The 18,669-nt window shown below is 36.1% G+C and overlaps 1 protein-coding gene across 1 annotated transcript; it reads left to right on the forward strand.

The window, feature by feature from the left end:
- The first annotated feature begins 15,289 nt into the window (after positions 1-15,289).
- Positions 15,290-16,853, forward strand: LOC133310074 (LOB domain-containing protein 16-like). The gene is made up of 2 exons (XM_061510961.1): positions 15,290-15,577; positions 16,530-16,853. Exons 1-2 carry the CDS (start codon positions 15,290-15,292, stop codon positions 16,851-16,853), a joined length of 612 nt encoding a protein of 203 aa, XP_061366945.1.
- The last annotated feature ends 1,816 nt before the right edge of the window (positions 16,854-18,669 follow it).

The raw sequence follows: 18,669 nt of genomic DNA on the forward strand, positions 1-18,669 counted from the left end.
ACTCTACTTATGCACAGTATTTATATTCTACTCATTTACTTTTTGAAGTAGTTACATAAGTTCTTATGTTGTATGCTCTCATTCTTATGTTATAGAGAATCTCTTTTTTTTTCAGAAGAACTACTTTACAGCCTGACTGAAGAACACCCAGAAATATGGTGATCTTATAATTTTTGTTTTCTTTAACCTTTTGAGAAATCAGAACCCTAAGTGCATAAAAGTGTCTTTAGTTAGACAGGTGGTAAGGCAAAAATTAAAATAATAATAATAATAATAAAATTAAATTAAAAAAGCTTTCCTGTTGATGGGGGAAAACACTAATGTGTACTATCCTGTAGTATATAAAAATTGGTTGGTGATGGGGCATGTGGTGTGTAACATCCCGCAAATTTAGGAAATTATATAATTGTTGGTTAGGAACATAGAAGCTTACTTTGAACTCAAAAAATATATATTAATTCGGAGTGGGCTTAACTAAACCACGAAAATTATGCCAATTGTAAACTATGGGAGAGTAGGTGTTTTAGGAATTGAAGCTTTAAGCCAAGAGAATACTATGGACATAATTATGATATATAAATTCTAATTAATAATTAGGAGATACATGAAAACAAAATTTTAGTTACCACACGTAATAAAATCATAGAGGATTCTAGTTAAGAGGATGGAATTAATTTAAACTAGGGAATTACCTCAATTACAATTGGGGGTGAGTATCTATTTTAGACATGTGAAACCCTAGATAAAAGTATAGGGATAATTTAAATGTAGCGTATAGGAATTTTAATGATACTTAGAAGATGTGGGAACTAATGACCTAGTGGGCTAGTTCATAAAATGGTAGAACCTTGGACTTGAATTATTGGACCCAACCACTCATGCAACCGACGGCCCAAAGGCCTTAAGAGGGATATTGGTTCAACCCTTGTTTATTCTAGTTTATCTTGAGAAATCCTACAAGGTGGCCTTTGATTGGCAAGAGAGCAACACATGGCAATACTCACTTTCTTATCCAGCCACATGTGCGCATAGGGCTGCCAAAATTCTGATTACTTGTGAAGATAATTTATCTTTAAAACATGCAACCAATAGGTATGAATTAAACAGGTTGCATGTAAATCTATTGGATAGAAATCCTTCTCCACCCTTCCTTTGTTTTGGGACGCTCGAAAGAGTGAGCTGGCCCTTCAATCAGCCTTCCAGCCCCATTGTTCCTCTCATCCAAGCACGGTTGCAGAGTCTTAAGTGGGGAGTAAATTATCGTGTCCAAACAAAATTAAAGAATTCACCTCTTAAGCTCCTAAAGAGTAACACAACCATTTTTTTTCCACTTCAAGACCGTAGACCTCAAGGAGGGCTTGCAAAGAGTGCATGTCCTTGTTTCTCATTTTGGATTCTCCAAATCGTAACCTGCATACGAAGAAGAACCATCCCCTTGCCCACTCATACTTTCATTTTCCTCCCCCATCTTCGGCCAAACATTCTGTGTTCTAGCAAACTTCCCTGGTTCCCTTCTAAGCCGCAAACTCCATGTGAGAATAGCAATCTAATTAGAAATCTTCCTGCCTAGTTCGGTCCAGCCACATCCGTCTAGGGGCTGTGAAGTCAATTTTAAGGCTTAATAGTTTCCTTGCGTGCAACCGCGACGGTGGGCTTAGGAGAGTAGTAGGGTACGGACCCTTGCACCACTCTTGGAGATACCTATCGAACCGATTGAAGACCCTGTTCTCTTGCAAAGAGGTAACCGTAGAAACTCAAACTTTTTCTTTCCTCGGTTCCAGCCGCTGCTGGTCTTGACAAATCCTTGCTGTGTTTTCATTCTTTTACTGCATGCTTGTAACCATCCATGAGGGAGCCACTCTCTTGCATTGCATGCGATTGGATGCAAGTTTTTGAAGCTGAAGAAACAAAAAGGGCTAGGCTGGGTTCGATTGGAAAGCAGGAGTGTGTAGTCTACAAGGTATCAATAAACCGATTTCTTGTTTCTTTTTCCCTTCTCTGTTCGGCATGCTGTGATACACTAGGTGAGGCATACATTCTGTTATTCCTGGTTTTCTCTGTTCGGCCTTCCTTAGTAAATTAGGAGTGGCTATGAAAATAGATAAATTAAGAGTGCTTATGTAAACGGATAAACTAGGAGTGCCTAGTGACAACCGACACGAAGCTGTATGCTGTTGAAGGCCTAGCATTTGTGTTAAATGTGATGCAAATAAATTAAATTGGTGCCAATAAATTCTGGTTAAAAGTCGAACTTGCATGTGGATATAATTTATGTAAGTAGCAAAGAAATTAAATGACCTGTTAGCTTAAGTATATGTGAGTTAAGCAGTGCATTGTTTAAGGGAAAATTATCAACCTTTAGTAATACTTGTAAACCAGACATGCATGTATGGGATATCCTAGACTTTTTGTAAATTAAGGGTCGTTGGCAAATAGATATCACGACAGAAAATGGTGATGCACAAGAAGCATGGTAAATCGAATGAAATACAAGAATAAAGAAGCATATGAATTTCGTGTAAATAGTAGGTAGTATGAATAAAGTTCTGACTGATTGTACCATTAATTAGGTGCACGTAACTCGTATTGAGTAAGCTGAATTTTGGTGCTGTTGATTTTTGCTTGGACACAAGGTATGTGTAGGCGGTATTACCTAATGTGACTATTGGCTAGTGTATGGAATTGTGATGTGTTGCTCACATTTGTTCTATGTATGTTATGATGATGATGAGCCAATGGTAAGAATATGAAACAATGATATGATATATGCATGCATTTTACATCATAATACATTTTTCTGTTGGGTGCGATTGCATAACATGGCATGTATACTTGATTCATGACATCTTGAATATATATATTTGTATTGAGGACATGTGACTGAGCATGCATCATATAGGCATGCCTGGTACCAGGAGAGGGGACACTTGGCTTCAGTCCGCATAGGTTCCACAGTGGGATTCACCTTCATGGGAGCCATTAGGAATACCCACTGTGATGCTACGCGCACGACGGTGCTACGAGCGTAAAGGAAAAAGGGCGTTATATACGCGTTATGATATATGATGAAAAGGATTAAATGTTTGAAGTGACTATTTATGATTTTGTGCCTAGTTAATATTGTTGCATTATGGTTTTGTTGCCACACTACTGAGATTTTCTCTCACCCCTTTGGGCTGCTATTTTTACAAAATGGCAGGAGGACGTAAAAGCTTTTGAGGATTTGGATATTTGCTGTTAGCTTCTACTGTTTTGGGCATGCTGCTCTTGATGTGATATTTTATGGATGACTGTATGAAATTGAGAAGCTTTTATTACTGTGAACTATGATTTTATTATTGCATTATGATTTTATGACCAGCAAGTATTTTGGAAACAGATGTTGAAACGTTTGCGAAAAGGATTTTGACATGTGATTTAAATGCTGAGTTTTGAAAAGTCTTTGCGAGCACTTTGTAAGTTGTCGTACTGGGGCTACGGACCTCCGATTTTCTTATAATTTATATGCACGTGTAGCCCCAGGTGTCTAGTTTCATTATATATAAACCTTGCAAATAAATTCTGAAATATCGATTTATTATGAATTTTACCAGCCAGGACATTTTGGATATTTCCACTATTTTCTCTCTTATTTTGCGAGTTATGTTTCGAGGGGCAAACGAACTCCAAATCACTATTATTTTATATGAACGTGAAGCCCCAGATGTCTAGTTTCCAGATTACAAAGAATATATTTTTGAATCATTGAAATGGATTTTATACTAATTTTTAAAGACAGCAAGGTCTATCAGGAAATTTATATTTTTAATAAGTTCAAGAAATTTTGTGTACTCTGCTTTTTGTAATTAACCAGATCCCCTCTTTAGTTTTAATTGGCAATGTAAAAGCGAAATTTTTTTCAGTCTCTAAAATACTATTAAAGATCTCTAATTCCGCTTAGCAAACAACTCTCTTGGAGGCCTACAAGAGAGGGTGTTACATGGTGGTTGTGGGAAATCTATCAGTTAACAAGATAGTACATTTGGGTTGCATGTGTGTCATGAGCAAAAGTGATGCTGTTAGATGATGCTTCCAGCAGTCCATATATGTTGATTGTTACACCAAGGTTGGGTGAAATTAAAACTTCTTCATGGTACTCCCTGCCTAAGAATTAAGCTCCATGAGCACTATATGCTATGGTGGTGAGAACCTAAAGTCAGGCATCTCTTAGGTAAGAACTAAGAACCATACTACATGTTAGAAATATCACAGGAGATAAATTAGGGGATTTGATTGATTGTAATCATGTATCAAATATAGCTCATAAAAAGGGAAACAAATCATGTGATTTTTCTGATTGTGGGCAAAATAATTTGGCCCAATTATTGTATCACTTATTATTTATATTGAAGGGAACTCCCCTCTAAAATTATCACTGAAAGAAGAAGAAATATCATCAGTATGGACGTAGGCCTTCTAGCTGAACAACGATAAATCTTTTTTATTTTTACATGGTATCAAGAGCAGGTTTTATTTGAAAATTATATACATATTCTTCCGTACCAAAAATCTTTTTGTTTGAAAAAAAAAGCAAAAAAAAGCATCCTTTTTTCAAAACACAAAAACCAATCCCTCCCCAGTGAATCTAATCGTGTTTCAATTCACGAAAATCAACAATGCCTTCTAATTCTCTTCCCTCCAATGGTAGTCATTTTTTTTCATTTAACATTGCCACGCCTTGGTCGTAGTACAGTGAGGCGATAAACTCACAGTCGTAGTCTCTTGTTCGCGGTCATCTGCAAGCGCGTGCTATCGTTGACCACTGTCCTGCGGCTGCGCCATCACCCTGCTGGCCATTGAATGTGTGCTGTTCAATCCTACTGCCCATGTTCGTGTGTTATCTCTGCCATTGTGTGTGGATTATTTGTCCTTGTGGTCCTATTAGGTTCCTAATTTATTTGGAATTTTTTCTCTCTCTCTCTCTCTCTCCTTTTGTGGTTTGTTTTTTTTGGTCTGCATTTGGTTTCATGGCTGCTTCCGACAAGACCAATACTTCTGATACCGGACGACTCACTGTCATCCTTCTTAATGGCCGAAATTATATGCCATGGAAGCACGCCGTCACAGTTGCACTAGGTGAAGGATCCAAAGAATCTCACCTGACTGATCGAGCTCCAGCCAAGACAGATGCTTCCTACACGATTTGGAAAGCATCCGACAATCAAGTACTAACTTGGCTGTTCAACTCAATGGAACCTGATGTTTATGAACTCTTTGCATATTCCGATACTGCTAGAGATCTGTGGAAGTCGGTGGCACAACACTTCGGGCATGAACACAATGCCTCTCGTATTTTTGAGCTCCAACAAGAAATCCACACGACCCACCAGCTTTCTTCCCAGTCGTTCACTGATTACCTTGGCCAATTAAAGAAAAAATGGGATGAACTTCGACAGTATCGTCCCACAGCAGCGACAACGAATGACTATGTGACCCGAGAAGAGCAAGATCGGGTATTTACTCTCCTTGCCGGCATCCGACCAGAATATGATTCTCTCAAGCGTCAAATTTTAATGACTTCGCCCTTTCCCTCCTTCACATCTGTTTGCAACATTATTCATCAAGAAGAGACACGTTGTCATGCCATGAGGCCGATGTCCCCTGCTACCAGTGATCGCGTTGACCATTCTGCACACCACTTGCCTGCCCGGGAGATTCTGTTACCCAATGCAAGTCCTTCCTCATCCTCTAATTCTATTTTTACACCTACATGTCACCTGGGACGTTCTGGTCCTAAAGGAAGAGGGAAAGGGTGTGGTAGCAACAGATACAACTGTGATCACTGCAATAAAGATGGTCACTCCCGTGAAAGATGTTGGCTATTGCACCCACACTTAAAAAATGAGCGCTTTATTGGTGCAAATAATATTACATCACAACCATCTTCAGTGGAATTACCTGGCGATCTCCAATCTACATTGGGAAAACTTGCCGCTCATCTACAGGAATACCTTAACCTTGTCACCACTGGAAAATCTTCTGATGCTAGTCACTTCGTCTATGGTGGTATGTCCTTAGCACTCACTAGTTTTTTTCCTCGATCCTTTATTATTGATTCAGGTGCTACAGAACATATGTGCCATGATTCCTCCTTATTATGTGATATATCTGATACTGATCGCATTGCTCCTATAACTGTTGTAAATGGAAATAAAGTCCCGGTTATGGGTTTGGGAAAACTTAATCTATTTGACAGACAATCAGATACATTGTTCGTTCTATCTTTATCTGCTAATCTATTATCAGTTGCTAAACTTACACAAGATCTACATTGCAATGTTATATTTTCAGCCAAAAAGGTGATATTTCAGGACACTCGCACCGGGAGGAAGATTGGTGAAGGCTTTTGTCAGAATGGTCTCTACGTGCTTCCCATGTCAACTTTGGGTCTTTCAGCTGCTTGTAAGGCAAGAGAATCCCAACTATGGCACTGGCGCATGGGTCACCCTTCTGATAATATTTTGAACCATGTTGATTCTAAATTTATCCTTGATTCCAGCACTTGTGATACATGCCGTTTTTCTAAAGTTCATAGGTTGCCCTTCGGTAATAGTGATCATGTTTCTTCTACTAGTTTTAAACTTGTTCACTCTGATGTATGGGGGCCTGCCCCAGTTGACTCTAGTGATGGTTTTCGATGGTTTATTACTTTTATTGATGACAAATCTCGTTGCATGTGGCTTTACTTGTTGCGCTCCAAGTCAGAAGTGTGTGATATTTTTCAGGAATTTTATCAAATGATCAAAAATCAATTTAGAGTTAGTATTAAAATTTTACGTAGTGACAATGGTATCGAATATGTTAATCACTCCATGCAAACGTTTCTTAAATCCATGGGAATTGTTCATCAGTTATCCTGTGTCGGTACCCCTCAGCAAAATGGCATTGCCGAGAGAAAGAATTGACATCTAATAGAGGTCACTCGGTCCTTGCTTCTTCATGGCAATGTTCCCTCCAATTTTTGGTCCTATGCAGTACTCACAAGTTGTTACCTCATCAACCGAACACCCAGCAAACAACTTCAGTACAAATCTCCATTGGCAGTACTCTATGGTCGAGATATTAATCTTTCTCATCTACGAGTCTTTGGTTGTGTGTGTTTTGTTCACCTGCAAAATACCAACAAACTTGAGCCTCGTGCCACTAAGTGCATTTTCTTAGGGTACTCGCCTATCAAAAAGGGCTACAAGTGTTATGATTTTGTTACCAGGAAGTTATATATTTCTCGCGATGTTTATTTCGATGAAAAGTCCATGTACTTCTCTTCCAGGGATAAAAATCAGGGGGAGATTGAAATCGTAACTCAACTTGATTTTTCTCCCAGGCCGACTTCTTGTGAAATAACAGATATAGTTGATGCAATACCACCAACAAATATGGCACCAAACGTTGTCCCACCAGAAAATGTGGAATTAGATGAAGTACCACTAGCAGATGTTGTACCAGATGTAGCATCGCCCCTTCTTGATTCGCCTGAAGTTGAGACATCCACCTTTAATCCACCAGTAATGCAAGATCAACCCGTGCGTAGGTCCACCAGAACTGTCAGACCATCAACCAAATTCAAGGACTATGTCTCTACGGCTGTTGCTTACCCTATTCAAGATTATGTTTGTTTTGACCATGTTTCTAATGGACATAAGGCTTTCCTGACTGCCATTGACAAGCATCATGAACCGGCCACTTTTAAAGAAGCAAAACTAATTCCAGAATGGCAAGCTGCTATGAATGACGAACTTGGTGCTCTTGATAAAAATCACACTTGGGAAATAGTTTCTCTTCCCAAAGACAAACACATTGTTGGTTGTAAGTGGACTTATAAAATAAAATATCAAAGTGACGGGTCCATTGAGCGACACAAAGCTCAGCTTGTTACTAAAGGGTACACTCAGACTTATGGTGTAGATTACACAGAGACCTTTGCACCGGTAGCAAAAATGAACACTGTGAGGGTCCTTATGTCAGTTGCTGTCAATCACGGATGGCCACTCTTCCAAATGGATGTTAAAAATGCCTTCTTGCATGGAGAACTTGAAGAGGAGATCTATATGGATCTACCTCCAGGTCACCTTCTTGAAACTCAACCTGGTAAGGTGTGCAAACTAAAGCGAGCAATATATGGCCTAAAGCAATCTCCTCACGCCTGGTATGAAAAGTTGAGCAAGGCACTCACTGCATTTGGGTTCTTCAAAAGTAAGTCAGATTATACCTTGTTTATCAAACATTGGGGCGGAAATACTATTGTGGTCCTTATTTATGTAAATGATATAGTTATTTCCGGGAATAATGTGACCGAGATAGATAAATTGAAGAAACATCTCAACATGACATTTGACATTAAAGACTTGGGGCGTTTAAAGTATTTTCTCGGTATTGAAATTGCTGAATCTAATAAAAGCTTATTCATCTCACAAAGGAAATATGTTTTGGATCTCTTGAAGGAGACCGGTAAGTTGGCATCCAAATCAGTTGATACTCCTATTGAATATAAGGGTGTAACACCCCGTATATATCCGGTAAAGTTATCATACTATCGTATTAAGCTGCGCTTAATTAAAAATTGTGGAATATCTTTTTCTTTTCAATTATGATGTCATTAATCATTATCAACTTGATTACTTAATCATTTTCAAAACATCGCCTGTATGCAATTGCAATAAAACAGCTAACTGAAATTCCTCATTAATTAAAATAACATAAGTATGTCTCTAGTCACGGAGCTACAACACGTAGACCGGACCAACTAGCAGTTTATACAACTCAAACTAACAGTACCAACAACATAATGGCATGGACAACTCCCATGCTCACCCAAATAAGGCAACAAAGCCCACTAGAAAGTCTCAACTCAAAACATAAAGAGCAGAAAACATAAACAACATCCAATCCAGTCATGCCAGCAATACAGCATAAACATCATAATCAGCTAAGCTCTGGCCTGCTGTCGCTAGAGGCATCAGTCACCATACTACCTGAACCTGAAATAAGCATTCCCCAAACATGGGGTGAGATCTCTAAACAAGAAATCTCAGTAAGACAAGGGGTCCTCAAGGATCTTCCACCCCAAGCTCACTTACATGTGCAATATAAGTTCAAAAGCAGTTTATCATCATCAGTTCTAAAATATTGCAATGCAGCAGATAATCATGTCATGTGTGTCAATACTATTCTACTTATCAGAGAAATGCAGGAATACGTCTATTACCCACATAATATGCAAGACGATACTTGCACCCATCCACAGACTCACCATCTTGTATGACGCCACATACTCAGGCTTACCGACTAAGTGGAAACAACACATACATATTATAAGCCATTGCACATATCAGCTTAAAAGCATTTCAAAATATCCAAAGCATGTAACACAACATGCATATAACCATACCCCCATTGGACATGGTGGAACCACAACATGGCTAAACCGAGGACACAAAAGCTTACCTTGCAAGCTATCACCCAAAGCCAAGAGTCCACAGCTCAAGCCCAAACACAGCAGAGTCACAATCTGATATGGACCAACAATACATCAACAATCATACTCTACAAGTATACAACATAAAGACAACGCCTTTCCATTACGTTTTATGTCTTAAGGATTTACACAAGCCATAAGCCCTTAATCACTTGATTCTGATTTACATTAATTAATTACAGAAGTTCAACTTCCTCAAACTAGGGTCCACAAACCCATAGATCAGTTCTGGATGAACAGTACGCTACTGTTCCTCTTAAACCCAGAATATCCGGATATTCCTCGGGGGCATATCCGGATATGCAATATCCAGATATCTCTCTGGCAATATCCGGATATCAATATCCGGATATCCAGATCCCCATATCCAGATATCCAATATCCGGATATTTTACGAGCAGATATCCGGATATTTCGTGACAGAATGCAGTTTCTGCATTTCGCAAAGATATCCTTCCAAGGTTCCATTTTTAACACTTAAACACGTTAAAGCATGCATTTTTATACCCTATTAGGTTTACATACCAATTGGTTACTTGCTTAACCCATTAACATACCAAGACATCAACTTTAACCTATTAAACTCATGAACAAGGTTGGTACAACTTACCAAAAGCTTAAACTCAGCAAAAGGGGTGTCCTTGGAGCTCACTACCAACTCCAAAGGTTCTGACTTCAAGGGTGCACGAAAATGCACAACAAGGTGGGTCCTTTCTTCACAAAGGTGACCACTTGGAGCTCCCACCAACAAGAAAAAGCTCCAACCACCCCAAACAAGGAAATCAGCCCCAAAAATCCTCCCCAAACAGTTCCTTAACTCATCAAAACTGAACCTCACCCCGACAAGACACTCACTCAAGTGTTTACAAGGTGAAAGAGGAGAAGAAGCAAGTAAAAAGGTGACAACTTGGCCTCCAAATGGTTAAGAGAAGGAAAGGAAGCACCAAGTCAGCAAGGTGGCTCAATATTCAGAGGGAGACTCACGTAGAGGCAGCAATTAAAGACCTAGGATCATGTACACTAAGCTTATATAGTCACGTAACCAATTAACACACAATATTAACTTTAATTGTTATGCTTAGAAATTTAATCCCAAACTCAGGATTCTTAACCTAATCAATTTTACAAGAATTATCATATTTTTCTTATATTTTTCGGAGCACCTTTCCGGTACGCGCTTTTCATAGCCAGTACCAGTTTCTGGCACCAGTTCTCATTATTTCAACTTGAAACTCATTTTACAAGTCCTACATGTTATTCTGGTAATTATCATGCACTTATTATAATTTTCTGGGATACTTTTTCGATACGCATTTATACCGACTAGCAGAACCGGTATCTGCACTTTTCGTCAGAAAAACGACTTTCAACATTATTACTCACTTACTATAATTATTAGAGCCTCATAATAATTATTAGGGTCAATTATGGAATTATTTTCTAATTTTACATAATTAATTAATTAACTTCCTTAATTAACGGAGCGGGTTCTTACAAAGGGTAAGTTTGAAAGTGACTCCACTCCTCTACCTGACCCAAGACAATTTCAGAGACTTATTGGCAAGCTAATATATCTCACCATAACCAGACCAGATATCTCTTATCCGGTGAGCTACGTTAGTCAATTCCTACATAAACCAACACAAGATCACATAAATCTAGCATATCGGATACTTAATTACTTGAAGTCATGTCCAGGAAAAGGTATATGGTTGAAAAAGAATAGCCACACTGATATTATTGGGGGTATGTTGATGCTGATTGGGCTGGTAGCCCTTATGACAGACGATCTACCTCTGGTTTCTGCACCTTTGTAGGAGGTAACTTTGTTACTTGGAAAAGTAAAAAACAGAGTGTAGTAACTCGTTCCAGTGCAGAAGCTGAATATCGTGCTATGGCCTCAGCCACCAGTGAGCTCATTTGGCTCAAAGATCTCCTGTACGACCTCACCTTGAAGAAAATGGAGTTCCCTATTAAGTTGTACTGTGATAATCAAGCAGCTATTCATATCGCATCCAATCCTGTGTTTCACGAGAGAACCTAACACATTGAAGTGGATTGCCATTTTATTCGAGTAAAAGTTCAAGCTAAGATAATTGAGACACCATATATCCGAAGTGAAGATCAACTTGCAAATATGTTCACAAAGGCTCTTCCTAAAAGCTCCTTTCAAAACATCATTACCAAGTTGGGCTTGATTGACATCTTTGCCTCAACTTGGAGGGGGAGTGATAGAAATATCAGAGGAGATAAAGTAGGGGATTTGATTGATTGTAATCATGTATCAAATATAGCTCATAAAAAGGAAAACAAATCATGTGATTTCTCTAATTGTGGCCAAAATAATTTGGCCCAATTATTGTATCACTTATTATTTATATTGAAGGGAACCCCCCTCCAAAATTATCACTGAGAGGGGGAGAAATATCATCAGTGTGGACGTAGGCCTTCTGGCTGAACCACGATAAATCTCTGTATCTTTTTATTTTTACACTATATTTTGTATACAAACAACCGTTTCTCATTGTCACGGATGACGAACTGCTTTTATGTTTCAGTTTTATTCTGTTTATTTATATGGAGAAGGATCCGTTTATAAATTTTTTGAATTTTTTTTACAAATTACACTATGTTCTCCCGGGAGAACATAGTGAAACGAGTGTTCTTCCATAAAAACATAGTGTAGTTTGTAAGAGTTTGTAAATAAAAAAATTTATAAATATAACCTGCCTCATTTATATTGTTCTTCCTGTCATGGGTACTTGCTAGTTGCACCACTAGTGCCCACTAGCTACCCACAATATACAGTTAGTCCTTAGTGTGACGAATTAATGTATATCTGAGCATATATTTATTTTTTTCTTTTGTTCATTTTTAAGTTAATTTAATTGTTTGTTTTGGCCCGTTCTGTTGACAATGTTAATTGAATCTGATCGATTTGTTTGATTTTACCTATTCATAATGGTTGATTTGAAAAGTGAATGACTCTTGACATGTTTGTGGTGCACCATTTCAATTCAAGACATTCCAGTCCCTGCCGACGGGATCACTAAATGTGGATCTTATACAAGACTGTGGATCTTATACAAGACTTAATCTCTAAATATAAATGTTCTGAAAAAATTGACGTAAGAGGAAGGATGTGCAATACTCATTTCTCTAAAATGAAACTATTTGTGAATTATTACCGTGTTCAATGTTGACATTTACTTATAGTTAGACCCCATTTTTACATTGTCACGCATACCTCTATTAATAAAATACAAATCTTTGGGACTGTTTTTTCAGACCAAAACATAGAAGGTAAATCTTGAAGAACCCTATACAGCAGTGAATAAATTATATATAGTTCCAACTCACAAACAGTTAAACGCATGGTACTCGTTTGTGTTTTTAATCATATCTTTTAAGAATCTAGCTTCCAAGCCAAAAAGTTTGAAGAGTTTATCACTGCTGCAAGTATGTAATTATATTATTCAACTTATGAAAACAAACTTTTGTCTTAGCAGAAAATATAGACAAACTTTGATTAAAATAATGAGTTAGGCTAAGCTTAAAACAATACTATAAAAACTTAAAAAGCCTCCGCCGCGTTCATAGTCACATAATTTTGAAAAGTGGACGTTTCACGTTTCTTATTTTCTAGAAGAACGCTTTTCTAAGCATGTATAAGAAAAATCTGAACAGTTTTGGAGAAAAAAGACTGACAAACGTAATGTTTAGTTTGTGTTTATCTATTTCTTCATTAATATTAATAAACTATAATCAGATCTCATCTATTATTCTATTCAATACTTGTAAAAAGAGAAATAGGTATAAAATTTTTATATGATCAGATCATGTGATTTTTAATATAAGAGAATTCATTATCAAAAAAAGATATAATACAACTAGGCTTATTTTATTTTTTGTCCTCATTAATCTGACAAATATAAAATTTTATGTTTAAAGATATCGAGATTATATTATGAATTATTTCTGCAAACCATCGAAAAAATATTAATTTAAAGAAAGAATGCAGTCAGTCAGATAACATATTTTGACCTTGCAGTGCAATTTCAAAAGCTAAAAAATAACTAATGTTATTAGTATATGAGGTAAGATTCTTTGATACTAGTGTTAAATTTAAAATTTGACATCTCATTTAATAGTCGTTAGATAAAAAAATCAATGGTATCACATACTTATAAATTAAAGTCGTTAATCTTGTTATCAAAAAAAAAAAAAAAAGTCGTTAATCTTTTTTTATCTAACGACGCTCAGATGATATGTCAAATTTCAAATTTGACACTAGTGTCAAAGATTCTACCTCTTGATCCATATTGTTATATTATTTTATACAATCATTACTTTTTTTTATTATTTATTATTACTTTAGTCTAGTTAATATTAATTTTAGTATGCAACTAACTTTTTAAAAAAAAAATCTTATCTTTAGTTGACAAGTAACATAAATAAATATTGAATGAACACTAAATCAGTAGAAAGCTGTCGGTAGAGTTTACCGGCAGGTGGCAGCGTCAAAAAGCGACAAAGAACTGCAGTTCCTAGGTGCGGCGTTCGGCGGAAAAATAAAAAAATAAAAACTAATTAAACAATTAATCAACTCGTCAATAAGAATTACAAAATATAAGTAAACCAACTAACCCCATAATGCAGAGGCACACGAATGAAACAATACCAAATTGTTATAAGTAAGATTTGGTAAACCAAATCATTGGAAAGATGAACCTAAATAAAACAAAACAAGCATCAATAACAATAACAAAGAGGAAAAAAAACTTAATGAAGGAGCTATTATCTAAGGCAAAATTATTTCTCAGAATGTGGCAGAAATAATTTATCTCCTGCATATAAATATGGGGAAGGATTCGTTTATAAACTTTTTTGAAAACTTTTACAAATTACACTATGTTCTTTCGGGAGAACATAGTGTAATGAGTGTTCTCTCGGGAGAAGATGGTGTAGTTTGTAAACAAAAAAATTTGTAAATATAATCTGTCCCAATAAATATTTGGAAAAAATAAATCTTATGTTGTAAGAGAATTTTAGTCTCATGTTATAAATACATTAAATATGAAGTCCATCTATTTTTAAAAAATAAAAAATAAAATAATGAGTAGCACACTTTTTTATGATGCAGGTAAGAAAGATTTGTTTTCTTATGTAACATGAGAAAAACAAACCCTTATATATTTATTAGGATACGATATTGAATTCTAATAAAAAAAAATTATTTATAAGTATTTGCTTTCTGCAGCTATGGCAGAAAAATCGAACCCTACTTTTGATATGACTTTCAAAACATCTCATGTTTTTTTTTTTTTTTGATAATTACAAAAACATCTCATGTTTTTAATGCTAAATGAATTGTAGTGCTTATAAAGAAATTCTCTGAAAAAGAGTCAAAATTACATTAACTTGGCTTTAGGGTCTAACCCCATTGCCATTTGAAAAACCAGTCCCTTATTGCATCTACCATTAATTAATGTCCCCTTAGAACCCTACACATGTGCCTTCCATGTCGAGCATTCACATCTATTATAAGACACTTCCCTCCCTTTCTGTCCCTTATTCCCAATGTCCCACTTCCCTTAACCATAACCATTTCCATCTCACTCCCTCCCTCTTACACCCTATTTGATATTCCTAGGATTTTTGCACCATTTTCTAGTGTACCCGTGTGCCTCAAAATTTTATTCACTTCTTTTAGTTTCACACGTAATTAATATACACAACAAAACACTTTCTCTCTCTTTCTCTCTAGATTAGACTATGGCTTCTGGCTCTGGCTCTGGATCTCCATGTGGGGCATGCAAGTTCCTCAGACGAAAGTGTTCAGCTGAGTGCATCTTCGCTCCTTACTTTTGCTCCGAACATGGACCAGCTAGATTTGCAGCCATCCATAAAGTGTTTGGTGCTAGCAACGTTTCCAAGTTGCTCTTGCATATACCCGCTCATGATCGTTGTGAGGCTGTGGTTACAATTGCTTATGAAGCCCAAGCTCGTATCAGAGACCCTGTCTACGGTTGTGTCTCCCATATTTTAGCCTTACAGCAACAGGTACGGTTACAAAACTCATCACAAGTTCGACACTCTCTCTCTCTTTCTAGTATACATACATATTTATGATAAAGGAGAAGCTCATGGCTAAATTGTTTTGCAAATGAGTGGAAGACTATTTTTATATATATATATTCATTAATTCATCGGTTACTTAATTAGTCTAATTTGAACACTACTGGGTACATTATACGGGCTGTTGTGCAAGACTATTTTTTTTATTCTCAAACTTGAAACCTCTGGTCATGGAAAATAAGTTCTTTAGCACTTGAACCAATAGTAATTGGTGTCAAATTTGTTTATGAAACCATAATTTTTTCCTTCGACATCCTCCGCTTATTTCTTAATATTATATATATGCGAGACATGATTATTTTTTACTCTGTTATAATTATATTCTTAATCTTAATTATTTATATCGCCCGCATCTAACACTAACTAAGGTGAATAATAAATTAGAGTTATAAAGAAGTAATTCAGCCCAAAAGCTTAAGTTGTTGAGTGAGGTTACATTAATGATTTTATATATATCTAACATGTTCCCTCGTACGAGAACCCATTGAACTTGAAGGGTAGAAAATATACACGCTTACTTATCTGTGCACAAGACTTAATTAATTATTAATTAAATGGGGCGGTGAAAATTGACATCGAGTCTCTGATACCATTTAAATAATTAATTCATCAAAAGTTTAAATTATTGGCTGATGTTACATAATGGTATTATATATCTCTAATAAAATTGTGCAATGCAAATAAGATCAACGGTTAATAAATTATTATTATCATTTGGTTTCTATGAATCTTCAAGAGTTAGTCCAAATTTTTTTTTTAATGACTATAAATATATGATAGTCAGTTATCAATATACAAACAAATTTTCCCGTCATGTTATTAATTGATCATGGTTCTTCTTCTCTAACACAGTTTATGTCTTTTGGTTTAAATGTAGGTAGCGAGCTTGCAGGCACAACTGATGCAAGTGAAGGAACAACTGGCTCAGAACCTGATGGAGTCAAGGAAAGTGGAGAATCATTGGTCAGGGAATGTAGCTGGACGATTCAATCCATTTTGTTCCACTAACATGAACCCTATATCTCCTCAGAGCTCGGTTGACTCAATTGATTATAGCAGCATCAATGATGGAATGAGCATGCAAGATATGCAAAGCAGAGAGGATTTCTCATTCCAAGCTTGTTATAAGAAAAGATCATACAACACTGACTTGGGTGAGCTGCAAGAGCTGGCACGTAGGATGATGAGAAACTATAACTAGGCTAGTTATGGAAATGGATTATCTCATGTGTTATTTAACATGACCATGTTATGTAAGAAGATCTTAATCATTAATAATCAAATCAACGATGATAATTTTGTAACTTTCTATTTTTGTATTTTTTTTCTCTTTTTCCTTTCATCACCATTAATCCATCTTTATATAGTTATAATCTTTTCACATGACATGATTATATAATTAATTAACACATAAGAGGATGCACTCCCGCCTGTTACATAACTAGTCTTCGTCTTTGTTTTCTTGAAACATATGCCCTTGATGTTGAGGGGTGCTCTTTGCCTAGTGTTGTATATATACTGAGTGTCAAGAAATTTTTTGCCATAAATGATAGACCTAAACTATGCATTAGGCTTTTCTGTTTGTGGATTCAATCCAAAAGAAATTAATTTTTTGCAGACTAGCAAAGTCTTTGTCTCTCTGATGAATTACTGTGTTTACTCAAATTAGTATAGTGGTTAACTTAAAAAGTGTATAAATAATGTAGTTTACAAAAAAGGAGAGACCGGTAAACTACAAATAGGAAGCCTACAAAATAGGGTTTTGTCTTGAATTATTATGCGTTCTTTGCATTTCAAAGTTCAATAATGATGCCTAACTTTAAATTATGAGGTGTCCTTTGTCTCCTTCTCCGTCCTCGCTAAATAGGAGTTTTTTTCTAGCATAATCACAAGCTTTACTTTTACAGATGACCATCTGGAAACTTTTTTTTTCTTTTTCTTTTTTATTTCTTGAGGGAATCCCTATCTAGAGTAATTTGGACTTGTTTTTCTTAAAAGACAAGCATATATATATATTGGTCTCATCTGTCCTAATCCTATTTTAGAGAATAATTGCATTCACGTTTACGCAAAAATATGAACAAAATTCTTAGACACTCCCTTCTATATATTATGTATGATGAATTCTGTTTTTTTTTTAAACAAAGGAAAAATAAAAGAAAAAAGAAGCAACCAAGGGGACCAAAAAGAGATCATGCATGAGCCCTAATCATAGCATATCAGTCCATATGTCTATGAATAAGAGTTTTTCTCTTTTTTATGCTGCAAAAAATTGGAAACGACTAACTCAAAAATGATCAAGTCACTTCATTTTATAACATGTTTAAATCCAAATTATGCAATGTTCCCTTGGTTGTACTTGTTGAGATATATAGTCTCACATTGATTGTATGGGCAACTAATGTGGAATTTATAAGACCTTGGACACTCTCACCCTTTGAACTAGCTTTTGGGGTGATGTATCCCAAGGTTCTTTACACTAGTGATGATTCACTTTTAAGATTTTGTTTTGGCAAGGCAGAGGCTAAAGAGGACTTGGATGGTATCATTATATAGTTAAAGGCAAGCATAACCTTGGGTAACTTAATGGACCCCACCTGACTCAGTTTGTATATTTTAACAGGTAGGTTTACCTAACATTAGTGTGCTAATTTAATTATAGACCTATAAACTGATGATTTTGTATTCATACAAGTAGACAAAGTGTCTCCTGGATTGAATACATAGGCTACATCAAAAGTTTTGACTCTCCCCATTCTATAGTAACATGAAATAAAGAGACACCTACCCTATGGATGGATGCTTGGCCTAGTCAATTTATTCGTTGATGCTTGAGTGTTGAAGGAAAGCTTGCATATGTAACAGAAATTACATGTTAATTAATTAAATTAAACACCATTTGCTTTTACAAGCTACAGTTAATTTCTGGTGTTGAGTGTTAAGCCAAACTTTCTTCATCTTAATTTACTCAAAAATATCTCAACATTTTGATATTGTTCATCTCATTAAAGGTTGAA

Source organism: Gastrolobium bilobum, unplaced genomic scaffold, assembly GCF_033153095.1.
Source record: "Gastrolobium bilobum isolate Gb01-03AN ecotype WA unplaced genomic scaffold, APGP_CSIRO_Gbil_v1 utg20487, whole genome shotgun sequence".
Taxonomy (NCBI): Eukaryota; Viridiplantae; Streptophyta; class Magnoliopsida; order Fabales; family Fabaceae; genus Gastrolobium; species Gastrolobium bilobum.